Raw genomic sequence first — 26574 nt, 5'->3', positions numbered from 1 at the left:
CAACGTCAAGCCGAAATTTAAGGTATTTCAATTCCCTAGGTGGAGGAGCCTTCCCGGAAAGCATAATTTTCAGTAATAAATTGTTTCTTGAAAAGTCCATGGAGATATCCCCGGCGATACCGGATATAATGAACCAAGGGACCTGTAAAACTAAACGAACCACCTCACCAAATAATATATTGTATAAACGGCTTTTAAAGGATTTAAGAATGCTATTGCCGTAAACACGATTCAACTACTAATCACGTTGACAGGCTGTGGATCGCAGAGGCTGAAAGGAAATGGTCAAACTCCACTGGCAGCCCCGACGAATTCGCAAAGGCAACATAGCTATCTGGGCGCATGAGATATGCACCATCTCGAGCGAAGCCTAGGTTTCCATACTCTGGCATCCAGTCGAAAACATCCAGCACAATCCCCTTTTCTTCGCACCACTCAATCATCTCGTCCTTCGGTATGCCGTAGACATGCACCTGCCAAGCGATTGCGGACAGAGTTGCAAAGTTGTCAATGCCGTTCGCAGTCGTATAAGGAAGACGGTCGCCGCCATGCACCCAGCCAGCGACACCCCCTACCCATTCTGTTCCGCGGTAGGTGATCTGCGTTTGTGATACAATTTTGAATAAATACTTCAGAGCTCCAGGTATCCGTGGCACAATAGGGAGAATCAACGGAAGGAGGTACGTGCGGAAGATATCCGCAAAGCGCCCCTTGGCCGTCGACATGGAAAAGCCCTGGTCAGTTCTTTTTATCAGTGTGCGCGCAAATGGAATACGCTCTGCTTCGTAACTGTCAAGCAGCGACTCGTCTGCCTGGCCTTTCACTATCGCTGCCAATTTCCAAGCCAGGTTGATGGCATCGCCAATTCCTGTATTCATTCCTTGCCCGCCCAACGGGCTGTGGATGTGTCCAGCATCACCGACCAGGAAAGCCCGACCAATGCGAAAGTGGTTTGCCACGCGGTGGTGCACGCGATATGTGGAGAACCAGTTGACATTTTCTACGTTGATCTTCAACGCGTCCATGGCGGCGCCAGATACATCTTCAAACGTGAGCGCTTCAGAAGGGACATCCGGTTTGTCGTTGACGATCCCCACAACTCGCACACGCGAGGTTTCGTCATAGGCAAATACGAGGAAGAAATCAGACGAGTGGATACTGACGTTCACCTCTCCATTGACGACGGGTCCATTTGCTTCGATGTCTGCGACGTAGAATAGCTGCTCGTAGGTCCCGCCGGGGAAACTGATGTCAATCCCACGACGCACTGTGGACGACGCACCATCACAGCCGACAATATAGAGTGCTTCGCAATTCTCTTCCATTTCCAGGGTGTCATTGTGACGGAGATTGTACGAGACGTAATCTCCATGGTCGGTGAAATCTACCAATTCCGTATTCCGCTCAACCTTGACACCACCAGCCTCTAGCAGCTTCTCCTCTAGCAACTTTTCATGCGAGTCCTGGGGGTATATGAAGACGAATGGGTGAGGAGTGACTCCTTGCCCAACATCACTAATAGGGATCCGCACCCTGTGTTTCCCTTGCACCCAGACGTTTGCTGCTGAGGCTTTCCTGCCCCCGGCAAGCACGGCGTCAGTTAAGCCTAATTTCTGGTATAATTCGAGCGTGCGGGGGTGCATGACGACGGCGCGTGAATTGGAGGCTTTGAATTTTCCTTTGTCAATTATCCGCAGTTCCACGTTCTGCTTTCTCAACCATGATGCCAGCACGAGACCCGAAGGCCCGCTGCCCACAATGAGCACGGGAGTGCGAGTCATTTTAGTGTCGATGCCGGTAAATAGAACGGATAAAAGCGATGTTCGTCCCAGTGGTGGAGGAGATTACTTGAGAAGAACGCAGTCAAGTTGTCGTGCCAGGCCTTATTTTCTTTCTTTCTTTCTTTCTTTCTTTCTTTCTTTCTTCTTCTTCTTTCTTCTTCTTTCTTCTTCTTCTTCCGGGTCTGAGCAGTTGTTGACTGATTCCTTTATTATATACACAGCAGCTGGAGACGTCCACGGGCCGAATAAACAAGCAACAAGCGACGGCCGGGGAAAGGTCAGCCCCGACATGCCGAGTCTGCCTTCCGTTTCAGCCGCATGTCAACAAGCCAACTGGGATCTGAAGAGAGTGAGTGAGTGAGTGGGTGAGTGAGTGAGTGAGTGAGTGAGTGAGTGAGTGGGTGAGAGGGTGAGAGGGTGGGCGAGGTTGTGTTTAGAAGAAGAGGTCTGTCTATACATATGCGAGTAACTGTGTCAATGGCTTGTCAGCTGGGTAGAAAAATAAATCCAGAGTGCCGTCGGATGAGATAACCAGTCTAACTAAATTAGCAGTTGCATTGACGTTCAGACAAACAAACATCACCCTTCACCCTTCATTGTATGTCGATTGTCAGAATGTTAAGTTCTGCAGTCTGCCTGCTCCGTAAATCCATGCTGCTGTTCCATATACACGAAGATGAGCGAAATAACTAACCCAGCTAACCACCTAAACCTTTTAAAAAGCATTTGGTTGACCAAGTTACAGAGCAATCTTCATCCTCTCTCATAACTTCAAATTCTCCTGAACTGCTCATCGTGAGGCCGGTCTATTTGGATGAACTAGTTACTCCGTATCTCGTTTCCAACTCAATTATGACCTCTGCTCGCATTGACAGTGCGTGTTTATGTATTTCGCATGGATTCTTGCTGCCAATCATGGCGTCCTGGAGCTGCCAGTCTCCCGTGTGCTCTGCTCCACCTCTCACCCGTCTTTCAAAGTCCACAGCCTATATATGAAGTTATTGCTGTCCCTCATTGCCTGCATATTGTTGCATCCTCCAACGAGATATGAACTCGACCAACTTGCACCAGGATAGAGCATCTCGAGTCCTCCCAGCTCATCCAGCCCATATCTGATAAAGATCAGGGGTTCGAACATCATCTGGTATACCGTGAAGGGAGCCATGGCTATAAAGCCTCACCGGCGGCGAAATGGAGACCATCAAGGCATCGCATTCCGCCACGGATCTCGAAGGTAGAAGAATCCCTCCCTCCTTTGTTGACTTGAAAGGGGTTCAATTGACCTTCCTTGTAACCCGAGTAAATCCCATGGTCCATAAATGCTAACCCGAAATCCTACTTTTCCTGCTCAATCTTCGACCTTGTGGGGGGGGGGGGGGGGGCCAGCTGCTCGATTTTTATTTGGAAACCGGGTGTGCGGCTAGCGAACCCCCCCAGAGCACGCACAAGTTTCGCTGTACCATGATCTCACCGACGAACCCACTTCGGAAAAACGCTTGGTCAGGCTCTGACTTGGACTACGTGGAATGGCCCGTGAGTGGATTGGAAGACGTCGATGTGTGCGATATTACTCTGTCAACCCCGCTTAGGCCCTTACCCGTCGCCCATTTACTCCTTAAAATATTGCACAATGTTGTAATCTTTTAACAGTTTGTGCGTGTGACGCATTTTCCCATACAACAGTCATTCCGAGCTTATGATGAGCTCAAAAGCAGGTACGATTGGCCGGCAGAGCAGTGCTGAATAGTGTCTACCGCGGGGACGACTCACGACTAATCCATGATCACTTATTTTCTATTTTCCCAGGGAAGTTTTGTCTCTCACGAAGTCGCCAATCTGGTTGGTGTCAAGCTCGGCCACTGCAATGTTCGCCATAATTCGCTAGCACAGCTAGCACGGACTATCCGAGAGGGATACTTGACGCAAATGAATATAGCATTTCCCCTCTTTTCCTCTAAGTCCCCGACACACTGCTTGCCCGTACCAGGGTCTAGTTAACCCAGGGCCTGTATGACCATGTGATATTTCGGTATATAACCCTTGAAACCCCCTCCCCAATCTCCACCCGATCCACACGCTCCAAGTTCCACAGCACGGTTCCAATTGTAGTTCCTTTCGTTCTTTGGAGATTCAATTTCTTCTTCTGCCGCTGCCCCTCGCACTGTTCCTCTTGGTACGACTCATCATGGATGGCATCTATGTCTCTCTTGCAGAGGAGTTGTCCCCGAATGGTCAGGGTATGGTGTGGAAGCACATGCGTACACATGACAGGTGTTCGATCAGTTCATGTTCCCTCGGCTGCCAGTTCTATGTGCTTCTCTTGAGGCCTGCGCTTTGCGGATTATTTCTTCCAACCAGCCTTCTTTACGGGGAAACAGGCTCACGCGGGTGACATGAACTGATGGTTCTGAGATTATACTGTCTGAACTTGATCTGGATAATTCCAGTGAAAGGACATGTGACGCTTGATATCCCGGCCCCTGATTTTTTTTTTTTTTTTTTCATTTTATTTTATTTTTAATATGCTGACTTTGATAGTGATATCTAATTGTTGAACTTGCATCGCGGCTGTTGTCATCATGTGTACTGACAGGATTACCTTTTTGACCAATTGGTAGGTTTTAAAACTAGCCATCATGAGAGCATTGAGTGGAAACCAAGCTGATGAGGGCTATCAATTGATGGAATTGCGTTAAAAGGCACGCCACTCCGTACCATATTCCCCTTTACCTCGCCCACTCCAAGGGATACTTCAAGGATGAGGGTATCAAGGTTGCTCTTCTGGAGCCCAATGATCCGTCTGACGTGACAGAGATCATCGGTAGTGGCAAGGTTGACATGGGTTTCAAGGCCATGATTCACACCCTCGCTGTTAGTGTACACTTCTTTTATTGTGGCTATACATACATGGTGATACACTTTTGATGCTCATAAGCTTATCTAGGCGAAAGCCCGAAACTTCCCCGTTGTTTCCGTTGGATCTCTTTTGGATGAGCCATTTACTGGGATTGTCTACTTGAAAGACAGTGGCATCACCACCGACTTTCGCACCCTGAAAGGGAAGCGGATTGGATACGTTGGTGAGTTTGGAAAGGTTTGATCTCCTGGATCTCCTCTTAAACGCCCGTTTCAGCAATTACTTATCCGAAATTTCCAGATCCAAATAGACGAGCTCACCAAATACTACAACATGTCTGTGACCGACTATACTGCCGTCCGCTGTGGTATGAACATCACCAAGGCGATTACTAGTGGAGAGATCGACGCTGGAATTGGTCTCGAGAATGTGCAAATGGTCGAGCTGGAGGAGTGGCTTGCCGACCAGAATCGTCTTCGATCCGGCGTGCAGATGCTCCGTATTGATCAGCTCGCTGAGCTCGGCTGCTGTTGCTTCTGCTCTATCCTGTACATCGGCAACGAGACATTTATCTCTCAGAACCAAGAGAAAGTCGTCAAGTTTCTCAAGGCAGTTAAGAAGGCCACTGACTACGTTCTCGCGAACCCCTCGAAAGCATACGAGGAGTTCGTGGACTTCAAGCCGATTATGGGGACGTCTGTTAACAGGAAGATTTTCGAACGCTCCTATCCGTTCTTCAGCAAGGATTTGAAGAATGTCCAGCGTGATTGGGAGAAGGTGACCAACTACGGCAAACGCCTGGGGATTCTGGACGCAAGTTTCGAACCTAACTACACGAACCGCTTCTTGACCTGGGATCTCGAGCCGGAATCTGCCGATCCCACGGGAGACCAGTGCCGTATGGCGGACTTGCAGAGGCAAGTTGCTGCCGAGGGAGGATTCAGGAGACTTGATGCTGCCACGGTCAGGGCTTGAACTACATTGTTTTACCAGTGTAAGTGATATATGCCCGTGTAATCAGCGAGTGTAGCAGCGGCTGCACCAACACCCGTTTAATAAATATGCTCTATAGTTTGCAAACTGAAATACAATATATTCATCGGATGTAAGACTTATTCAAAGTGGCAATGTAGCAGTAATATCTGGGTATGCTGTCTACAGGAGGACATATGGCCGCCATCTTCTTGAATAGACAAGTCCACCTGAACTGGATTGATACTGATAAAAGGCTATATTGCAATATGTTGTGGTACAGTGGCACAGTACATGAATGTGCTAAAACAATATAGAAGACAAGGCATGTATTTAGAAGTTAAGCCGTTTCAATTTTGATTTGCCTTCCGTCCAAACCCTTCTGTAATAGATTTGAAAAGGACGTGAACAACGGCTACCATGGCTTGCTCGGTCCTACTTCGCTTCCTCACACTTTCCCTGGCTTTCGCCCTGGATTTGCTGTTCATTGCATAATAAGTCAGCTTTCTATTCTTCTGCAAGGATTGCCATAGACAAAACAGAGTGTCGTAAGCAGCATTAGCATACCAGGCAGAATCCACTGTCGCAATTTCCCATGCTTCCATCCTTCTTGCACGGGCGTCCGTTAGGGATCTGGGGGAAAGCCAAATGTCAGAGGGTTTTTTTTTTTTTTTTTTTTTTTTTTTTTATTTTATTTTTTCATTACGAAAGGGGTCGTCATGAGAAAAACCATGTCTTCATCTTACCCCTTTTTGTGCGAGAGCAACGCCGAAGATGGCAATAGCAGCGAGTAGGCTGAGCTTCATGGCTTTTCGTGGGGGATATGAATTCGAATTCAAACGGGGGATTTGGAGGCAATGGACAGAGGATTCTGAAGTCAGATGTTGCTTTGAAGAAATTGTTTCAATGAAGGGAGCAGGAGGGCTTTTTATCTGAGCCAGCTGTATTAAAATTGCCTTTTTTTTTTTCCTTTTTTCTTTTTCGTTTTTTTTTTTTTTTTCTTTTACACGAATGGTTTCTGGGCTTAGGCAACCCGCGATGAACCCATCAACATGTAGAATCGCAGATCATTTTCGACGCACGCGGGTTGAGGCAACCTTGGAACGGAGGACGGGCGATCATTGTAAACTTTTGGTCGATAATCGGCTGGATAGTTCCCGGTCGATGCGCTGAATGCGGGCAGAGACCTCTGGCCTGACGTTTGACAGCATATTGCTGATCTAGGATAGGACGTCGCATCTCGACATTTTTGCAGCTAACTTTGTACCAGTCTTTGTTTAACTATCTCCAGCCCCTCGCAAAGCAAAGAGGAATAAACAATCGGAATCAGTGCCGCAATTGCGAGAGCCCGTTGATGCAGCACTCCCCCCGCGGAGTAAACCGCGGTGGGTGGCGTTCCTTTTTCACGGATTCAAAGCAAATAACTAGTTATCTCGAACACAAACGCAGGATTGAAACCTCCGGGCCCGTGTTGACGCCTCGAAGGCCCGTCGCGGGTTTGCCCATCCCTCATTACAAGTTGCTGCCAATGCCAAACCCCGGAGGTGGTATTACTCCGTGCTGTGTTCTGATCTTCTGTGGCGAGCAAGCCCTGTGGATCGTGATATTTCACGCTTAAGTGATCGTCAGGGGGAAATGCTCCTGCAAGAGCCAAACCTGCACGGAGGTAGTCAGTTAGCCCCGCGAGGCCTTGGACAAAATTGCTGCCAGTAAAATCTTGAAAGTGTCTTAATTTTGGAAAAGTCTGTAAATAAAGAACAGAGAGTGCTCCGGTAGTGGTGCTATATAACTATGTCTGATTCGGCACGGTTGGATGGCTGGTGGAATTTAAAATTAGCAGACTCTTTGAAACTCAGAGGAAGCGTGTCTGAAGATATATACGTATTTCTCCAGCCATTTCCCCTGACCTGACAAGCTGATTCATTTGCCACCTGCTCCCTGGTTTTCTCTTCTCTTTTTCTTCTTTCTCTCCTTTTCTTTCTCCTTTTCATTCATCGATCAGCATACAGAATGGCCTGGTTTTTCTCCCAATTTGGTCTTGCGGTGAAGCAAAAAACACAACGAGGCTTTTGGAAGTGCCGTTCTCCTTTCTCACCGTTTTGACCACTGGACGGTTGCATCCCGCAGACTCAGCCAAATATTGCCTGAACGAAGACACAGGGGACGGGGAAGCTTTGATAAGAGCTCATTAGCCGCAGGTCAAACGGCAGAGAACAATGAGTCTTAACTACGTGACTGAGCCGTTCAGAGGCATTGGTGTCAGCCTACCGCACACAACAGCAGCTAAATATCTCAAGAGCATTTTCGATGTACCAATGCAGAGAGAGTATGAAAATCTCAGTCTATTGAGTCCTGGGATACTTCACGACTACGAGAGTCCCCCGAGGGCTCAAACAATGGAAGGGATTCTTGCCCGACCCACCGAAACCTCTGCATTTCTACTGCTCCTAAGTCAAGTTCGAGCGTGTGAACATCCCAAATGACGGCGCGGGCTCACATAAAGGGGATAACAATTCCTAACGCAGGGAGGCGCTGTGAACTTTTGCTTGTGGCAAAAACCGTTTCCTCAAGGATCACCGGGGACGGGATCACTTCCCGCATTAGGACTTACCTGCAAAACTTACTTCTCGGAGATTCAATGACGCCTGCAAGAAAGACCCTTTGGTGGGTGACATGTTTGAATCCACCTGCAAAAGAAATACAGAGGAACAATAAGACAAGGCCTATTCCAGCCATTGCTGAATTTCATCGTCCCTTTTGCTGGCGGAGCAATTGATCGACAGCAAATGTCATTTCATCGCCTGGTAAAAAAAAAAAAGGCGGTACACGAATGTTGGGATAGTTCGATACCTCTGAACAAGACTTCGGGAACGTTGCAGACGTTGCCTCAACGTCTTCGACTGATTCGTCCATGATCGGATTATGCTGCTGGTCTTACTGACAAGCATTTTCCGAAAATTGAAATGGCAACGGTCGAATTCTCCTCCCTCGCGCACTCCTACAACATCCCCTCCTCCAAATACAGATACACATACATCTACTCCCCACTGGCCACCAGCACCGCTAATCCCACCATCCTTTTCCTTCACGGCTTCCCTTCCTCCAGCTACGACCGGCGCCACCAAATCGTCTACTTCATCGCACAGGGTGATGGAGTCTTTGTCCCCGATCTTCTAGGATATGGCCAACCTGGGACCGCACCCATTGATGGCGATGACAGCGTCAAACTAACGCAGCCAACAGAACTAGCAAACTACAAGGCATCCACTATGGTCGCAGATCTCATCTTATTGCTGGATCATGAGGAGCTATCAGGGCATGTGCATGCCATGGGGCATGACATTGGCTGCTATCTGCTCTCAAAGCTGGCAACGATTACCCCACGAGACCGGCCAGTGCGTGTTTCTTAAATGTGCCCTATTCTAAGCCCGGGGAGCAATTTAATGTTAACGCTATCAATGAGATGATGGTGAAGTTTGTGGGATTCGAGTGGTTTGGGTATCTGAATTTTTTGTGTCTGAGGGTGCTGCCGGGTTTATCGAGAAGCATGTAAGTATTGGTATATATATAAAGCTCATCTAATTATTTAACCGATACCTAGGTGGTTTCATTCTTTACGCTATTTTATCCCTCAGACGCGGATCTACGGATTGAACATCTTGGGCCAACAGGAGCTGTGGAAAAGTGGCTCAGAGAAGATCGCAAGGGGCTAATGGCACCCTATGTTACCGAAAAGGTGTGTATAAACATACCTCAATCACCGATTCGTCTCCGAAATTTCGTTCTCTGTGGATCTAAAATTAACTAGCCTTTCTTTGAATAGGAGAAGTTCCACCCACCTACAAACCATGCAAGGTCATTACCAATCTACTTTGATGTGATATCGGGCTCTCGTCTAGAACATCAATGTCGACGAGGGGATAGCGGCCAAGTTAGATCCAATACTCAGACAGCCTGTGCTGGTGGTTAGCTCAAAGCCTGGCCCTCTTAGCCCGCCCGGTGCAGTTGAGCAGATGAAGTCGTTCGCGGCGAATCTTACAGTAAAGCAGGTCAATGCTGCGGGACATCGGGTGCTGTTGGAAGCGCGAGATGAGATTAATGAGGTTTTACTGGAGGTTTTCGAGAGGGTGAGTTAGATAGACTTGGTATTCCTTGTGAGAAACTGGATGGTATGAACTGGCAAGTTTCTTCTCTGGCATTTCACGAGTGTCCCTTTCCTTGGTCGAGGGGTGAGGATAATAAAACTTTCCCCTTAGAACTTTTTTATCTAGTTACCTCTTCACACATTTATAACTGAATCGTAGTTGATCGTGACAGAAGTCGACTACTCAACTATATTATCCTATGCAAAACAGACCGATTGCCTCCGCAACCATAGCATTCAGTATAAAGAGTAAAGTCCACACTGCCACAAAAGCCCAGCCATGAAGCCCTCCCATCAACCACAGCCATGAGTTACAGATACGCCATCGAGCGGATTCAGATATGCCATATTCGGTCTTAATAGTTATAACATATAAAATAATCTCAACAACGAAAAGGAAAAGAAAAAAGACCCCTGAATAAAGGCTACGCTTTTCCCGTCGAACCCAGCAAATCCATAACCCTCTCCACCGGCTTCTGCATCGCCTTTGTCACCTCCTCATGCAAGACAGTTATAGGCACCTTGCCAGCCATCTCCTCCTGCACACGCATATATTCATTGTTCATGACCTTATTGATATTCACCTTCGACACCCCACACGCAATGCACTTGTCAAAAATCTCCTTCGTAAAGGGGTCTGCCCCATGCAGCACCAGCTTCACCTTATCCCCAACAGCCTCATTAATGCTCAGAAGCCGCTCGTACTCCAACCGAACCCCCCTGGGCCCATAGGAGCCATGCACATTCCCAAAAGCGGGAGCAAGCCAGTCAATCCCCGTCTTGACAAACTCCCCACTCTCCTCAGGCGTCGTTAGTATCCCTTCCAGGTCCACCGTGTCAGCCACGCCATCCTCGCCGCCTTCAATGCGTCCCGGCTCCGCCTCCGTGGCGATCCCCCGCTCATTACAATAGGCCACCAGCTCGCGGGTCAGCGCCAGATTCTCTGTCTTCTCATAATGGCTCATGTCAATCATGATACTATCAAATGTGGGTGGCGTTATATCCGCTGCCTTTTTGATTATCTCTGGCGTCTGGGCATGGTCCAGATGCAGAGTGATGGGGACGGAGGCGCTGCGGGCGGCGCTGGCGGCGGCATGCACGAGGAGAGCGTCGGCGTAGTGCAGGGCCCAGGGAAAGAGGAGGATCATGGCAGGCGAGCGCTTGGCTTCTGCGGCGCGAACTGTGGCGAGGATGCCTTCGAGGTTGTAGCAGCATATGCCTGGAATGGCGTATTTGCCGGCCACAGCGGCCTCGAGAAGGGGGAGGGCGCGGTTGGCTTTCAGAGTCATACCTGGGTATTTCAACTTTTTTGTTATATTCTTATTGATTTTGTCTTTCGTTTTATTGTCTAGTTTCCCAAGCGTTCAATTTGTATTTTGCATTGCTCTGATATAATTTGCGGAGGCCGGCTGCGAGTTGATTCTCTATTCTGAGAAAAGGAAAGCAATGGACATAGGATATTTTCATAGCCAATATAAAGAATAAATATACTCAAACCAAACGATAACTACATACATGAAAAAGGAAAAGCTAATGTAGGGCCAAAATTCAAATCTCGTACAACCTTGACCAGCAATTCCCGCCTTTTCTGTTGATGGGTGGAAGAAGAGTCGTCAAGACCTGGCCCTAAGGTGGGGTAAAAAGTCATAGTGCCTCCATACAGCCGTTAAATCTCTGGAGCAAGCAGAAGCCCGCTCTCAGCTGGAGAGAGTAACTTGGAACACAACTCAATTGAATTCAATGACCATCTACAGGTCAATGACGCGCCTCGGAGGACGATTCAAGGGTGCGCAGAGCAGCCCCATAACACCAGCAACAACCAATAAACCTCCAGACGCAGCAAAGGCCCATCCCTTTCTGATGAGTGAATGAAAATGGCATTTTGATACATTATTAGCGTGGACTTCCTTTTGTTGAAGGCTCTGTTATATATGTACAGACATGCAGTGAGACAAAAGGAAAGAAAACATGGAAAGGAAAAACGCACATTGCAGCAGATCAAAATAATAAACAAGAGAAGCTAAAACCTTAACAAGAAATTTGGATGAAAATAAACAAGATCTGTACATTCTACCACATGCAACTCACGTGTGCACGATGAAAGAACCCGTGACCATTTTTGCCGTTTGCTTTTCCTTTGAGCAGGTTCACGACAGCACAGTACACGCTGCCGCCAACTGCAAACAATAATGAAGAAAAAGTTAAGGCGAACAAACCAATGACGCAGCATAAAGGTGCTTGATGGCGCCACCAGCGACCCACCAACCAATGGAGCAGAGAAGGAAACACAAAACCAAAACGAAACGACTTCGCACTACAGGACAACGATCCCCTACGCAAAGGCCATCATCTTCTTGATTTCAGCAATAGCCAAGCCTGGATTCAGTCCCTTGGGGCAGGTTCTTGAGCAATTGAGGATGGTATGGCATCTGTACACGCTCATGCTATTGTCGAGGGCCGCCTTGCGCTCTTCGGTCTTCTCGTCACGCGAATCAGCTAGCCACCGGTAAGACTGCAGCAGCAGAGCAGGGCCAAGGTATTCTTGAGAGTTCCACCAGTAGGAGGGGCAGGAGGTTGAGCAGCAGGCGCACAAGATGCATTCGTATAGGCCGTCGAGCTTTTTGCGGTCAGCGGGTGACTGGCGGATTTCGCGACCCTGGGTTTGGTTAGCTTTTAGACTAATCTTATGGAATGTGTTAGAGCCGGGAAATTGGCATGTACATCTGGAGATGGAGTGTCACGTTGCAGGTATGGCTTGATGGACTTGTACTGCTTGTAGAAGTAGGTCATGTCTGGGACGAGATCTTTGACCACATAGGTGTGGGGGAGGGGGTAGATTCTCGATTCTTTGGAGGTGTCGGTGGGGATGCGGCCTGTAACCGTCAGTTCAGGTTCCAATTCTTATTCTTTATTCCGGCGATGAGATTGTGCTATCATCTCAAGGGGTAAGTGCATCCATACATAAGCAAGCCAAGGTATTGACGCCGTCGATGTTCATCGCGCAACTACCGCAGATACCCTCTCTGCAGCTCCTCCGGAAGGTCAGGGTGGGATCCTGCTCATTCTTTATTCTGATCAGGGCGTCCAGCATCATGGGGCCGGTCTTATTCAGGTCGAGAGCGTAGTTTTGCATGCGCGGTTTCTCGGTTGGCTTGTCGGGGTTCCATCTGTAGATCTTGAAGGTCTTGAGTTTTGGGGTTTGCGATGTTGTGTGGGTGGGCGATTCGGCCGTTTTCGAAGCGGATTCAACAGTAGCATAGGATCTGGAGGCTACAGAGGAGCGGAAAAGAGGGCGGGAGGCGGCCAGGACACGGGAGGTAGGGCGTAAGGAGGCCATGGTTGAGAACGGTTGGAGTTATCCAAGCCCAGCAGGGGGATTAGGGAGTGGAATCCGGGGCGATATTCCTGCTGCACCTTCTGTATGGTCACTTCTGCTGGTTCCTGAGGCCTGGACCAACAGTAACAGAATTGGTTGTCTTCTCCTTTTGCTATTCTCTCTCCTATCTCGTTCTCACTGTCTGCAGGGCAGCTAGTCAGTCGTGGCGATCGAAGGTTTGGAAATATTTCGATGTCCTTTTGCTTTGGAGCCTCGGAAGAACGAGTGGGCAAGCCGCGGTTATGTCAGCCACCGCGGCCAATCACAGTCCCGTGATTACCCAGACGAGAACTCCCGGGCGGGGGCAGCGGGCCAACTAGCCGCTTGCGTGGGTATTTATATAGAAGTGGACAGCGGACATTTGAATATCAAGATATTAAGCTATGTCCTCCTTACAAAACTGCTTCTGTCTCCCCGAAACATATAGTTGCATATTTATATCTGCTGCGATGTTTGAATTGAAAGTTGACCCGTATGAAGGGGCTGATGTCACATGACACACTGTTCTGCATGCCCTAATTTCCTATTCTGGCGTTGTTGACTTGGTCAGCGAACGCCTCCTCCATACAACGGACATCGCGAACGTTGTTGGTATGTTGAGATTGAGATGTCGGGCGTTTGCCTATGTATATATCTATACCCACTCTCATTGCAACACTCAGTGGTCGTTCTGTGACACTCACCACTCTTTCATCTTGTGAATTGATCATTTTTCTCCATTCACTCTTTACTCCACTTGACGTAGCCCCTGAGTCCCTGGCGCAAATCGGAATACTGCACCATATCCAAGAGATATAACGCTATAATCCAATTTAAACGTGAACTGGCTATTCATGAAGACAAGCCAGACAGGCCGCATTTCCATTCGACCCCCAGGCGCATGTAGCATCCTTAACGATTGACGTTAACAACCGCCCGCAGCTTGCGCGCAATCATTCTTGCCGCGACGGCTATTACGAAAATACAATTCTCCTATTTAATCGCCATATAAACGCACTCATTTAGCTACTCCTGACTTATTTGCTCATTCCCAAAAAAAAAAAAAACAGAGATGCCTCGATCAATCAGCACCGTCTCCTCCCTCACGCGCACCGTATCCTCCACCAGCCTCAAGAGTCTGCATGAAAACCCCGTGCCACTTATACCCCTGCAATTCCGCCTCCCCAAACCAGAACCCGCCACTATCAAACACATCAAAAACGGCAAAGATTCCACAGGCGGTGGCGTGCAGACCTCCATCTCTGAAATCCCAAAACGCAAACCCGTCCCCCCTCCCAAGGAATCATACCAAGATGGCCCCTCTCTGGAAAATGGCACTTGCAAACCCCTTTCCCCCTTTGAGCGTTTCAAGCATTCATTCGTCCAATTGAGGGCGGCATGGCCGCCCGCCGCTGTCATTAACAACTTGAAGATCGCAAATATCAAAGAAAATCTCCGCTTTAATGGAGATAAGAAGAAACAGCGTATGTTCCTTGGCGGTGTTATTGGTGCTGTAGTCCTCCTCGTCCTCATCATCGGGCTGGCGGCGGGCCTGTCAAAACAGAATAAGTATGATTCAGGTCTTGTTTGCTTCCATTCCTTCTTTCTTTTTCTTTCCATTCATTCGTGTAATATCTTCCCGTGCCAATTGGTCGCTCACACTAAGACAATCTTCCCCCAGATCCCCGTCCAACCTCCCCCTCCCCACCAACCACGGCGGTCCCTACACCGGCGACCTCACCTACTATGAACCAGGACTGGGTGCCTGTGGCATTGACAGCAAGTCCACCGAGGCCATCTGTGCCGTCTCGCACTTCCTATACGATGCTGTCAGCACGAGCTCGAATCCGAATCTAAACCCGCTGTGCGGGAAGAAGCTGCGGTTGAGGAGGGGTGGGAAGAGCGTGGATGTGACTGTTGTTGATAGATGTATGGGTTTTTGGCTTTTCGTTCTTCATTTTATCTGTCGTTATTTCGTTCCCTCGTTCCCTTGTCTGTTTTTTGTTTGCTGATTAATTTTATGTGGAATGTAGGTGTTGGATGTCAACCGACCGATATCGATGTGTCAATTAGTGTCTTTACGCAGTTGGCGCTGGAGGAGCGTGGCCGTGTAGATGTCGAGTGGGCGTGGTTGGAGAATACGCCTCTGCGGGTTCCAACGGGGTGGAGTTTTAGCGGGTAGTGTTGGCTCGCTGGCAGAGTTGAATGCTATGTATGGGTCAGGTGGATCGTTGGGAGCCTGGAATGATGATTTTTACATGAATGAGGTTATCCTTAGATGATAACCTTGTATTTCATTCCTTTTTCGCTCCGCTTTTGCGTTTGAGCGTTTGGTTAGGTATTTGTGTTTGTTATTTTTCCCTGAATAAGATACCCCCACCCCGCTTGACCCATGATTGATGGTTTCAGAACATGCTCATGCTCACGTTGTGTTTTACTCTGTATGAAAAAAAAAAAATTGCCTATATCATTTCTCTACCCTCTGGTCCGTAGCCTTGCTCCAGAATTCTCACAAACCAGTCAAGATGATCGCACCGTGATGCAATTGGTGTACCTTTTTCAATAATCAGGGAATTCCGCCTCAACCTCCTCCCTCCATGCCCTCAACCCACCCTTGATATCTCCCACCCACCTTTCCCCTCCCCTATCAACACCCAGCTCCTTCAGCTTCCGTACGACGACCTGCGAATCATTCCCAAGTCGACACACAACATGTATAGGCTTCTTAGACGATGCATCGAGGACTTGTGGCGGTAACCATGATGGGAGAGGTGGCTTTCTGTCTATATCTAAACCATTACACGCCGCCTCACGGGGGGAGTCGACGTCTGACGTGGCGCTAGGGGCCGACAAGATCTGCGACATGGGTATATTGATGCTTCCCGCCATCGCACCAATGCCATACTGCACCGCCTCCCGCACATCGATCAGAATCGGACTTTCCACATCTCCATCGCCATCTCCAGCTTCACCACCCTCCTCTAGCCCCGCCGCTGCCTGCGCATACCGTCTCCAATACTCTGTCGCCGACAGCCGCTCCTCGTCACCCAACAACGCCAGCGAACCCGCAAGACCACCGCAAAATTGGGCGTAGTCCATCGATCCGCCACGCAGCGACTCGAGCGTTATCGTCCCCGCGGCGGAACATGCGGCGCAGTCCACCCGTCGCGGGCGAAGTCGTACACTCCTAAACGGTGGGTTTGAGAAGGCAGAGAAGAGATGTAATGTTGGAATGATAGGTTGATGGTGCTGGCCTGCGCTAGGACTGGCGCTGTGGTTGGGATTGTCAGTTCTGGTGGGCTGGGTGAGGACACGGATCGTCTCGAGTGCCTGTAGTACGCCCATGACACCGACGACGGGACCAAGGATGCCGCCATCCGCGCAGCTGATTACGCTGGCTGCTGGGGGTGGTTTGGGGAAGATGCAGCGGTAGCATGGCCCGCTGACGGCGCTGGTGCTGGTGCTGGTGCCGGAGGATGGGTTGGCAGGTGGGTAGTTGAGAATCATCAGCTGGCCATCTGTGCGGAGGGCGGAGGCAGATATGAGAGGCTTGCGGAGCAGGACGGCGGTGTCGGAGATTAGGTAGCGGGTGGCTGGGTTGTCGGTGCAGTCGAGGATGATGGAGTAGGGGGTGAAAATTTCTGGGGCGTTCTGTGGGGTGAGGTGGGTGGGGTAGGGGATGTATTTGGGGTGTGGGTTTAGTCTGGGGGATTTTTTGTATCAGTTTTATGTTTGGAATAGGCGTGTAGTCACAAGTCATTGGGGGAGGGGGTTAGAATAACAAGACGCACTCCTTTAAATACTCAATCGCACTGTACACCTTGAGTTTGCCCACGTATTTCGTGCGGTGCAGCACCTGTCGATGCAGATTCGATGCCTCCACTGTATCCCCGTCGACAATCCCTAGAATCCCAACCCCAGCACCAGCTAGGTACAACGCAGCGGGACATCCCAGCCCACCCGCGCCGATGATGAGAACAGAAGATTCGCGAAGCTTCAGTTGTCCTGTAAATCAAAAGAAACATCGAATTAATATGGCCCTAGTTATGCACATTCAACTGTCGCTGTTCGCAAGCACCGTTCCACTTACCATCCAGCCGTATCTGATCGACGATCATCTGCCGGCCATATCGTCGATATTCATCCTGTTCCAGCGGATATCTTCGTATTCGTCCCTGGGGCAGTTCTTCTTCCTGACTCTCCTTCCCATCTTCCTGCTGACTTGCCGCTGCCGCTATCTCCGTCGCAATCTGCCGCTCTGTACGTTCGAGTTCGGCTTTTAGTTGGGAGAGCTGCACTTCGGTGGTTGCAATTTGCTGCTGGAGGAATTTGCGGGATTGGAAGAGGATTTTCATATTCAGTTGATCCCTTTCCGTAACTGCTTCTCTTGGTTTTGAGAAAGACATCTGTTCTCGAGGCCGCTTTAGGGCTCGGGGTGAGGCTGTGTCTTTTGTAAGGGAGGGAGGTGGTGGGGTTGAATCTGTAAATGTGCATTTTTTGATGATACTCGTAACTAGTTAACTGAACTTAAATGCTTTGCGCTGTGTCCGGATCCAATCTGATGAATTAACGATAAAATCGCTTCTTCACCACGCAAATCGATAGTCAAGCTTCTCAAAAGGATAAATTCTTCTGGTCGTTAATGCCTATACACTGCTTGCATTTCAAGTGCTAAGATTGCTGCTGGATTGTATGATGTTTCTTAGTTTATATTATCAGTTCAACGAGTGATCATACAACTTGACACAATAATGCCGAGTTTAAAAGTGAAAAAGCTGCCTTTATAGAGAAATCCAGCAACACGAAATTCAGTCTGCATTTAGTAACAAATTGTAGAAAGATAGGTTGCGGACTCCCGATATGGCGAACACCAGCGCGAATCAATTAAAATCAACGACGAAAAGCGCATAGATTTTCTACATTGGTTCAGCGATGCCAAATTTCGAGCACTCCAATGAATCTCCCGACCGTTACTTTTGCAGTGATCAACAGTTTCCCACTAAAGCGGTTTCTACTGTTGATATTAAAATTATTTTATAACGTGCAATTCCCAGAAAAATGGCCTCTAAATAGTTTCAGTCCAAGCAACAGCCGGATAAGAATCCTTCAGCATGGGAACTCCAGCTCGTTCTTCGATCATCTCTGCGTGTGGGCTCTGCATGTCATCTATGCCTCCATCCCGTGGAGGACTGCATGTCAAAGCGGCCACCTCAGCTGCATAGGGGATGGTCTCAGAGCGTAATCATAATAAAGCCGCAGACGCTGGATGTTCTGATTAGTTGTAGACAGGGACACAGGAAACCATCAAAAATAATGCGACATGTCCAAGTCCCATAACAAATGACGACAGACGTTACATGGAATGAATAAAGTCCTTTTGCTCCCTCAAAAGACTTTTTTTTTTTTTTTTTTTTTTTTTTTTTTTTTCTTTTTTAGAAAAGAAACGCAGACAATCTTTCATGTTGGCCTCGACCTCTTACACTCCGGATTCTGATCGATGGTCTGAGAAATGAAGTTGCGCAAAGCAGCCCACCGATTCGACGTCGATGGCTGAGTCTCTGCTTGTGTCTGCACCTGCGTCTGCGCATTGACTGCTGCATTCGCATTTGTATTCGTACCAGAAGTTATTGGGGGGACCGCCATCTGCGCCAAATTCCGGGCAAAGCGCTCTCTCTCCCTCCGATCCAATTTCTCCTTCCTTTTCATCGCACCAGGCTTATGCTTCAAAGTCTTCTGCCTAATAGTATTCACCTGGCTGTCAAGCATTTGTCTTTTATTGTTGGCAGGCCCATTCTTGTGGTGATGATTGAATGTGCCATTATCGTCACCATCACCGGCATCTGGGAGGGCATCAACTAGCGAATCAAGGTTGGCGATTAGTTTCTTCGAGGGACGTCGTCGTTTCAGTGTCTTGCTGCGGGATTTTTCGATTTTGGAGAGGAAAATGGAGTGTTTTATTTGACGTTTATCCCTTTTAGTTGTGCGAAAGGCATCTGGGTCTGTGAAAGGGCTGATATGGTTGGAGGGTGAGGAGGCAATGGGTTGTCTGGAGGAATTAGCTCGGGTGGCTGTGAGCTTTTGGGGGGCAATTGGGGCCTGTGTTGGGGTTTGTTAGAATCGAAAGTTGAAAGGAAGAGGGATTCAAGGGGTGGGCGATACCATAGTTATGGGATCTGTTGGAGAGTAAGAAGAAGGTTGATGATATTTTGAAGAGTTAATAGTTTCCTTTCTGCCTCTTGTTGTGACGGTTTCCAGAGGTTGGAGGAGGCTCACCTACTTCATTCTAGTTTAGTTAGTTAACTACCGCGGGATTAAGTTTGAGCTATCTCTATGTTTAGGCGCGCGTCTATGCGCTTACATATACCTCGAACAGTGCATACATTAAATGTAGCCATGTTAATGGGCGCTGGGATGATATCCGGCAGCTTTAAATCATGTACTCTTTAAGAGTACATTTATGGTTTTAACTCATGTATTAAAACTTCAACAGAAACTTGACTTTCACGTATTGCCACGGATTCGTCCTCAGTTGGGAAGTTATTTGCCAAATCGGAGACTGGACACGTGTTACCGCTTCTTACACGTATTTGACCGATAGCAAGCCAAGGTTATCACTCGTGGAGTCGCCGTGGGATCTCAGCTTCATGAAGTTTGTGGATGGTGTGTACCTAGACACGGGGAAGTTCGGGACCATAAACATTGGTTTTCAGTGGGACGTTGCTGCCTCCCAAAAGATGAGGAAGATTAAACTTCCTGTGCTCTGAAATCGGGTGTTCAAGGGGACATTTTTCCAGAGAGTAGATAACTAGGTATTGTTTTCTTGCCTGGACTTTCTCTACATTCGCCACTTGAGGATTGTCTGGAGATGTCTGATGCTGGGCAAATGAGCAATAGGTAGTAATTAATACAGCACCGATTGCTCATGTGAGGATAACTTCATCTGGAACCCAGGGTAGGTTCTTCGTACTGCTGGCAACTGGCACACGGGGTCCTCAAGGGCTAGATTCTAACTGTGGTTCAGTTGATACCTGTTGAAGACTCCCAGAATTGTTGGGAATATTTTTACCTGGAACTTTAGGCGTGCATATAGGGACTCGGAGGCCCAAACATACCTAAAGCATTAGTTAAAGATCTCTTGGGTAGAAACTAAAATAGCTTTAACTAGAAATAGCGGGTTTAAAGCCTAACGTTTTTCTTTTGTTAGGGGAGAGAGACTCGGCTAGCTATCCCCTGCGACGCCACATTTTGCCTCCCTCGCCGTCCCCTTCTGAGCCTGCTCTGCCCCCAGCCGAATATTTCTTGTCTCGGGAACTTTTTCTTTTTTTTTTTTTCTTTTTTCTTTTCTATAACTACCCACTCAAACGGCTTTTAACATCGTTATTCAAACGTTCCAACCCGCCGCTCTCTCTCTGCCCCATTATGTCCCCAATTCTTTTTAGTCCTCATTTCGATTCCAACTCCAATCTGACTCTATCGCGGTGCATGTACCCGATTCCTCGGCTACATCACTGTCATCTGTCTCCTTTGCTCCCCTTGTTACTGTTATCACGTCACTCCTCCTGTCAACTGCTCTCGCCGCTCCTCCTCGCCCGCCCCCAACACTTCTTTGTTCCCCTCTTCCAACCACAACGTAGCTCCTTAAATACAGCCCGTTCTGCTCACCGCTCCTCCTCCTCCTCCTCCCCCTTCTCTTTCTCCTCCAAGCGCCTCTCTATTTCCCGGTATCCTCGATTTTCAAGACACCCCCGAAATCTTGCCTTGTACATTTCATTTGGCCCCAATTATCTCACACGATCATACGCCATGACTCGTCTCGCACCCTACGGCAAGAGGCACAAGGTGACCGTGATAGGCTCCGGCAACTGGTGTGTTTGTATTTTAGAGAAAGATGCAGTTTATACCATACCTAACCTTCTTCTTACAGGGGCTCTGTGATTTCCAAAATGGTCGCTGAAAATGTCGCCGCCAATCCAGATACCTTTGAGCTAACCGTTGACATGTGGGTGTATGACGAAAAAGTGGAAGTGCCCCAAACCTCAAAACACTACGACCCTGCTTCCCCGCTGTGCGACGGACCGCAGAACCTCACCGAAATCATCAACAAACTCCACGAGAACGTCAAATACCTCCCCAACATCACTTTGCCGTCCAATCTTCGTGCCAACCCTTCCCTGGAAGAAGCCGTCAAGGGTTCGACTATCCTGATATTCAATTTGCCCCATCAGTTTATTCATAGTATTTGCGACAGACTAAAAGGCCACATCGTGCCCTATGCCCGTGGGATCTCTTTGTATCAAGGGAGTCAACGTAACTGAGGATGGCGTTAGTTTGTTTTCGGAGACTATCGGACGCACTCTGGGTATCTACTGCGGTGCACTGTCTGGAGCCAACATCGCAGGGGAAATCGCCAGGGAACTCTACTCAGAGACCACAATTGCCTACGACCCACCCCATATGGACTCCAAAGCCCCTACTCCCAAAACCATATCCCCCTCCCCCTCAATCGCCAACATCCCTAACGTCGTCCACTTCGAGCACAGGGACTCCTCCGGTCAGTTCTCCAAAGTCAGACTCCAGGCCCTGCCATCCGAATACCCCCCAATCGACCAGCGACTGATCAAAACCCTTTTCCACCGCCCTTACTTCCACGTCCGCGTCGTAGGTGATGTCGCCGGCGTCTCCCTCGGTGGCGCGCTGAAGAACATCGTCGCGTTGGCCGCGGGATTCGTAGACGGGATGGAATGGGGCGACAACGCCAAGGCCGCCATCATGCGCGTCGGGCTTCTGGAGATGGTCAAATTTGGAACCAAGTTCTTCTCCGCCTCGGTCAACTCGCAGACCTTTACGGAGGAAAGCTGTGGCGTTGCGGACCTGATCACCAGCTGCAACGGGGGCAGGAATCACCGCTGTGCCAAGCTGAGTATCCAGCGCGGACTGAGCGTTGAGGAAGTGGAGAAGCAGGAGCTTAATGGGCAGATGTTGCAGGGGACGTTGACTGCGAGGGAGGTTAATATGTTTTTGAAGAATAGAGGTTTGGAGGATGAGTTTCCGTTGTTCACGGCTGTGTATGGTGAGTGGATCTGTTTACTTCTTTTTCCTTTTTTCCTCCCAGGACTTGAATAGGAATCGCTGACTGCTCAACTTGGTTTATAGGGATTCTTAAAGGCGAGGTCCGCGTGGAGGATCTGCCCGGCCTTATTGAGCGGTGAATCAAGAAAGATTGAGGATTCTTCGCATGATACCCATATTTTAATGCATATGATCCTCATGACCTACGACGCGTTGTGATTACTTCTGATCCTTTTTTTTTTTTTTTTTTTTGCCGTATAATTAGGGTGATACCCCGCTTCCCCACTTGGACGGTTGAGTATATATATACCCACAAAAATTGATAAAATTGTTGATATTTATATTTAGCTTTGTATATTGCTTTTTATGTGGGGAAGTCAACGCTGTGCTTTCTATTCTAGCTACTCTTCTGTTGTCCCTGTTTTGCAAAACTGGTGTTTTAAAAGAGTTGAACCTCTTGATCTTCATACACAAGGCGTTGATAATTAAATGATATTAGGCGAGACGGGGTATTTCTTCAGTTAAGAGACAATAAATGGGCGGCAAACTGTGACTAGAATCATCAATTTTATGAATAACTCGCTATCACCGGGATGTTTTTTTTTTTTTTTTTTGAAATATTTTACAAAGAATGTCGAGCAGCACCTGTTCATAGAAGATATACATCCCCTTGTGGGTTTTCCGTGTAGATTGTACCTGGCATAGATCAAAGTTCTTAGTCTGGTTAGTTAGGTAAATAGTTAACGGGCGGTCGATGATGTCAGCACCCCTAACTAGTTAGTTACGTTAACTATCTACCAACACCATCCAACTCCTCTGGGATAGGAATAACCTTGGTTGATACCTTGATTTTATCACCGGCAACTAACATGGCATATGACATTTAGGGAACTTACCATTGCCCGGCTAGCCTTACACACACACATATATATGTATATATGTTGTACTCTATGTACAAAAACACCAATTGCTCTCCCCCCTGTGCCACTCCTCACCATCCCGCCTCTAATCTCACGACGTATAGAGGACAGATATACAGACGAATATCCGCAACAATTCTGCCAAATAGCGATTATACCCATAACATAACCAAATGTCACCCCCTTGTGCTTCTGCGCCGAAAAGGAGCCAGCACGAGGTCTACATCCTCCCTCTCACCGACGATGGCGCTCCGGACGTGGCCCACGGATACGTTTCCTTGCCGCATCCTACAGATCCCCCATATATCCTCCGCTTTGTCATTGAGGGGAGCAGCGCTGTCTGCCGACAGGGAAGGTTATGGGTTAATATCCCTCATCTTGGGGCGCGATTTGAGAGGGAGTTTTTTAGGGAATATCTGTAGGGCTATCTTTTTAATATCCATTCAGATATAGCCGTTGCTACTTCAATTTGTCTACATGTTCTTCATGTGAAGGCTTTGAAACTGACTGTGTTGAAATAGACTAACACCCTCCTTTACGCACGCAATTCAAATCGACATACCAATAACCACCCCTGGCGCCTTTGCCTTTTACATAACCTACTCTCCACCCCCGGAGCTACCAGTAGCCACTTTCCCATCCCCAAGACAGATACAGGCGCAGGACCCAGCCCAAGTCCAACTCCGCTCCCCAACCCACTACATCAATGTCGCCCCAACAATCTCTCTTAACAACCAAACCCTTCCTCTAGCCTCCGTCTCTGTAATCTCACTCCTCTCCAAATTTGTCGGCCCAAACCCCTCAGACTGGAACAAGCATCTGCTCAGCATCGCCCGTCGCGGCTACAACATGGTTCACTTCACACCGATCATGGCCCGCGGCGAATCGAACTCGCCATACAGCATCGCGGACCATCTGGCGTTTGACAGATGCTGCTTTCCCAGTGGCGAGAGCGACGTTGCTAATATGGTGTCACGCATGGAGAGTCAGTATGGTCTCTTACCACTTACGGATGTTGTCTGGAATCACACGGCGAATAATACAGAGTGGCTACAGGAGCACCCAGAGGCTGGGTACAATGTGGAAACTGCTCCGTGGTTGCAGGCGGCGGTTGAACTGGATGATACGCTCTTGCGCTATTCGGAACAGCTGGGCCAACTGGGGTTACCCACGCAGTTTGACAATGTCAACGATTTGCTCTCAGTCATGAATCAGATGAGGGCCAATGTCATTGATAAGATTCGTCTGTGGGAGTTTTATGCTGTTGATGTTCAGCGCGATGTGGAAGCGACGATTCGGGCGTATCAGAGCGGTGATGTGAGGATTCCCGAGGGCGGGTTTGGTGACCATACTATCGGAGGCTTGGGAGAGATTAAGGGGTGGAGTTTAAAGGAGAAGGCTGGGTTCTTACGCGATCGGGGTTTACTTAATAAAGATCGGCTTCTGGGGCGGTACGGACGGGTCGTTGAACCTGCTGTGGCTGCGGCACTGCTTACAGCACTCTATGGCCGTTACGACGCAGAGTCTTCCGACATCCCGCATATTCGCAGTGACCTTTCTAAGATCTTCGACGAGGTTAATCTCCCACTCTTCCTTGAGTTTGATAAAGATGTCCTAGAGATCTTCGACCAGCTCTTCAACCGCATCAAGTATCTACGGCTCGATGAGAATGGGCCGAAGTTGGGGCCTGTTACGAAAGAAAATCCTCTGATAGAAACCTACTTCACGCGCCTGCCACTGAACGAGAAGACGGCGAAACATAACCGGAATACGCTTGCCCTGGTTAATAACGGGTGGGTATGGAATGCGGATGCCATGCGTGACAACGCTGGGCCGCACTCCCGAGCCTATCTACTGCGCCAGGTCATTATCTGGGGAGACTGTGTCAAACTCCGTTACGGCTCGTGTCGGGGCGACAACCCGTTTTTGTGGGACTATATGGCCAGCTATACAAAACTGATGGCGAAATACTTCTCTGCCTTTCGCATTGATAATTGCCACTCCACCCCGCTTGCTGTGGCTGAATATCTTCTCGACGAGGCGAGAAGGGTTCGTCCCAATCTTGCTGTGTTTGCGGAGTTGTTCACGGGCTCAGAGGAGATGGATTATCTCTTTACGAAACGGCTTGGGCTTAACGCGCTGATTCGTGAGGCGATGCAGTCTTGGAGTACTGCGGAACTTAGTCGGCTGGTGCATCGACATGGTGGTAGACCCATAGGCAGTTTTGATATTGATTTGCCGACTGATGATTTCCCGCGGGAGAATGGTATCAATGGCGGTAACAATGGCAATGGGAAGAATTGTGGGGCAAGATGTGAAACTATCAAGCACGTCCGCGAAATCCCGGTCCAGGCGCTGTTTATGGACTGTACTCACGATAATGAGATGCCTGCACAGAAGAGGGAGGCGAGAGATACCCTCCCTAATGCCGCGCTGGTGGCAATGTGTGCCTCCGCCTCCGGGAGTGTCATGGGCTATGATGAGATATACCCGGCGCATCTGGATCTTGTGCAAGAGACGCGGCGGTATTCTTCCGTGGAACCCTCTGAGGGAAGAAGTGCGGATCCCTCTGACAAGCTTAGTATTGTTGGGGAAGGGGGTATAGGCGGCGCGAAGAGGTTGCTGAACGACCTGCACACGAAAATGGCTGTTGATGGTTATGATGAGACCCATATTCATCACGATGGGGAGTATATAACTGTCCATCGCGTGCAGCCAGATACGAGAAGGGGTGTTTTCCTCATTGCCCACACGGCGTTCCCAGGGGCAAATGGTGGGGCACTTGACCCTGTGTGTCTTACGGGGACGAAGGCAAAGCTCATCGGTGCGTGGAGGTTGGAAGTTGACGATTCGGATAAGGCGAAGGAGGCTGTTTTGGGGGATAAGGAATACCTGAGAGGTTTACCCAGTCAGGTTATTAGTTTGGATGGGGTTCTAATTTCGGATAAGGAAGATTGTACGGTGATTTCGATGCCGCAGTCATTCCCGTCTGGCTCTATTGTGTTGCTGGAGACGTGGATTCCTCGTGCGGGTTTATCGCAGGAGTTGAGTACCTTTATTACGACAGGAGCGGTGGAAGCGTTTCAGAAACTTGACCTGATCGATCTTAATTTTGTCCTTTACAGATGCAATGCGGAGGAGAGGGATTCTAGTGACGGTAAGGATGGCGTTTACAATGTCCCCAATTTTCGGTCCGCTTGCCTATGCTGGTTTGCAGGGCTGGGTGGGAGTGTGTTTGGAAACTATTGTCAAACATGATGGATCTTGGGTCATCCTCTGTGTGATCACCTTTCGAACCGGGCAATGGGCACTAGATTTCATTGTTGGACGAATGGAGAGAGCGATCAAGTTGCATGGATATGAGCGTCTACAGCTTCCAACTGCATGGCTACGAAAAACGTTTCGATGTGATTCGCAAGGGGCCTAATTTCTTCCTAACAAGATACTTCTCATGGATCGTGCAAACAGCCTACTAC

At 48.7% G+C, this 26574-nt stretch overlaps 14 protein-coding genes across 14 annotated transcripts in view; 6 read left to right on the top strand and 8 right to left on the bottom strand.

The window, feature by feature from the left end:
* Positions 1-242: 242 nt before the first annotated feature.
* On the bottom strand, positions 243-1781 carry PAAG_06109 (monooxygenase; the record flags this gene model as incomplete). Its single annotated transcript, XM_002791798.1, has 1 exon — positions 243-1781. One exon carries the CDS (start codon positions 1779-1781, stop codon positions 243-245), a length of 1539 nt encoding a protein of 512 aa, XP_002791844.1.
* Positions 1782-2742: 961 nt separating this feature from the next.
* On the bottom strand, positions 2743-2946 carry PAAG_12158 (hypothetical protein; the record flags this gene model as incomplete). Its single annotated transcript, XM_015847684.1, has 1 exon — positions 2743-2946. One exon carries the CDS (start codon positions 2944-2946, stop codon positions 2743-2745), a length of 204 nt encoding a protein of 67 aa, XP_015702675.1.
* Positions 2947-3771: 825 nt separating this feature from the next.
* On the bottom strand, positions 3772-4047 carry PAAG_12157 (hypothetical protein; the record flags this gene model as incomplete). The annotated part of the gene is made up of 1 exon (XM_015847683.1): positions 3772-4047. The coding sequence occupies one exon, from the start codon at positions 4045-4047 to the stop codon at positions 3772-3774; it is 276 nt and encodes a 91-aa protein (XP_015702674.1).
* Positions 4048-4360: 313 nt separating this feature from the next.
* Positions 4361-5613, top strand: PAAG_06107 (pyrimidine precursor biosynthesis enzyme THI5; the record flags this gene model as incomplete). The annotated part of the gene is made up of 4 exons (XM_015845792.1): positions 4361-4395; positions 4481-4652; positions 4726-4875; positions 4939-5613. The coding sequence occupies 4 exons, from the start codon at positions 4361-4363 to the stop codon at positions 5611-5613; spliced, it is 1032 nt and encodes a 343-aa protein (XP_015700018.1).
* A 432-nt stretch (positions 5614-6045) lies between these two features.
* PAAG_06106 (hypothetical protein) lies at positions 6046-6849 on the bottom strand (the record flags this gene model as incomplete). The annotated part of the gene is made up of 4 exons (XM_002791795.2): positions 6046-6090; positions 6178-6243; positions 6357-6481; positions 6693-6849. 4 exons carry the CDS (start codon positions 6847-6849, stop codon positions 6046-6048), a joined length of 393 nt encoding a protein of 130 aa, XP_002791841.2.
* A 1724-nt stretch (positions 6850-8573) lies between these two features.
* Positions 8574-9746, top strand: PAAG_06105 (hypothetical protein; the record flags this gene model as incomplete). The annotated part of the gene is made up of 4 exons (XM_015845791.1): positions 8574-9009; positions 9074-9159; positions 9212-9346; positions 9510-9746. The coding sequence occupies 4 exons, from the start codon at positions 8574-8576 to the stop codon at positions 9744-9746; spliced, it is 894 nt and encodes a 297-aa protein (XP_015700017.1).
* A 433-nt stretch (positions 9747-10179) lies between these two features.
* On the bottom strand, positions 10180-11043 carry PAAG_06104 (fructose-bisphosphate aldolase; the record flags this gene model as incomplete). Its single annotated transcript, XM_002791793.1, has 1 exon — positions 10180-11043. The coding sequence occupies one exon, from the start codon at positions 11041-11043 to the stop codon at positions 10180-10182; it is 864 nt and encodes a 287-aa protein (XP_002791839.1).
* A 1043-nt stretch (positions 11044-12086) lies between these two features.
* PAAG_06103 (succinate dehydrogenase iron-sulfur subunit) lies at positions 12087-13091 on the bottom strand (the record flags this gene model as incomplete). The annotated part of the gene is made up of 3 exons (XM_015845790.1): positions 12087-12410; positions 12476-12627; positions 12716-13091. The coding sequence occupies 3 exons, from the start codon at positions 13089-13091 to the stop codon at positions 12087-12089; spliced, it is 852 nt and encodes a 283-aa protein (XP_015700016.1).
* Positions 13092-14181: 1090 nt separating this feature from the next.
* Positions 14182-15291, top strand: PAAG_06102 (riboflavin aldehyde-forming enzyme; the record flags this gene model as incomplete). The annotated part of the gene is made up of 3 exons (XM_002791791.2): positions 14182-14678; positions 14791-15038; positions 15143-15291. 3 exons carry the CDS (start codon positions 14182-14184, stop codon positions 15289-15291), a joined length of 894 nt encoding a protein of 297 aa, XP_002791837.1.
* A 377-nt stretch (positions 15292-15668) lies between these two features.
* On the bottom strand, positions 15669-17515 carry PAAG_06101 (molybdenum cofactor synthesis protein; the record flags this gene model as incomplete). Its single annotated transcript, XM_002791790.1, has 3 exons — positions 15669-16812; positions 16901-17114; positions 17200-17515. The coding sequence occupies 3 exons, from the start codon at positions 17513-17515 to the stop codon at positions 15669-15671; spliced, it is 1674 nt and encodes a 557-aa protein (XP_002791836.1).
* A 659-nt stretch (positions 17516-18174) lies between these two features.
* On the bottom strand, positions 18175-19504 carry PAAG_06100 (hypothetical protein; the record flags this gene model as incomplete). The annotated part of the gene is made up of 3 exons (XM_002791789.1): positions 18175-18323; positions 18590-19205; positions 19490-19504. 3 exons carry the CDS (start codon positions 19502-19504, stop codon positions 18175-18177), a joined length of 780 nt encoding a protein of 259 aa, XP_002791835.1.
* Positions 19505-20912: 1408 nt separating this feature from the next.
* PAAG_12156 (hypothetical protein) lies at positions 20913-21362 on the top strand (the record flags this gene model as incomplete). The annotated part of the gene is made up of 3 exons (XM_015847682.1): positions 20913-20974; positions 21034-21299; positions 21346-21362. 3 exons carry the CDS (start codon positions 20913-20915, stop codon positions 21360-21362), a joined length of 345 nt encoding a protein of 114 aa, XP_015702673.1.
* Positions 21363-21380: 18 nt separating this feature from the next.
* PAAG_12155 (hypothetical protein) lies at positions 21381-22318 on the top strand (the record flags this gene model as incomplete). Its single annotated transcript, XM_015847681.1, has 2 exons — positions 21381-22179; positions 22263-22318. 2 exons carry the CDS (start codon positions 21381-21383, stop codon positions 22316-22318), a joined length of 855 nt encoding a protein of 284 aa, XP_015702672.1.
* A 953-nt stretch (positions 22319-23271) lies between these two features.
* PAAG_12154 (glycogen debranching enzyme) overlaps positions 23272-26574 on the top strand; it is a gene marked incomplete at both ends in the record, with an annotated part of 5059 nt that continues 1756 nt past the window's right edge. The window contains 2 exons of the mRNA XM_015847680.1: positions 23272-23516; positions 23620-26289. Coding sequence (XP_015702671.1) covers positions 23272-23516; positions 23620-26289 — 2915 coding nt within the window. The remainder of the gene's footprint in view (positions 23517-23619; positions 26290-26574) is intronic.

Source organism: Paracoccidioides lutzii, assembly GCF_000150705.2.
Source record: "Paracoccidioides lutzii Pb01 unplaced genomic scaffold supercont2.17, whole genome shotgun sequence".
Lineage (NCBI taxonomy): Eukaryota > Fungi > Ascomycota > Eurotiomycetes > Onygenales > Ajellomycetaceae > Paracoccidioides > Paracoccidioides lutzii.
Note: the sequence above shows the minus strand (reverse complement) of the source record. Positions and strands in the feature narration are given on the sequence as shown.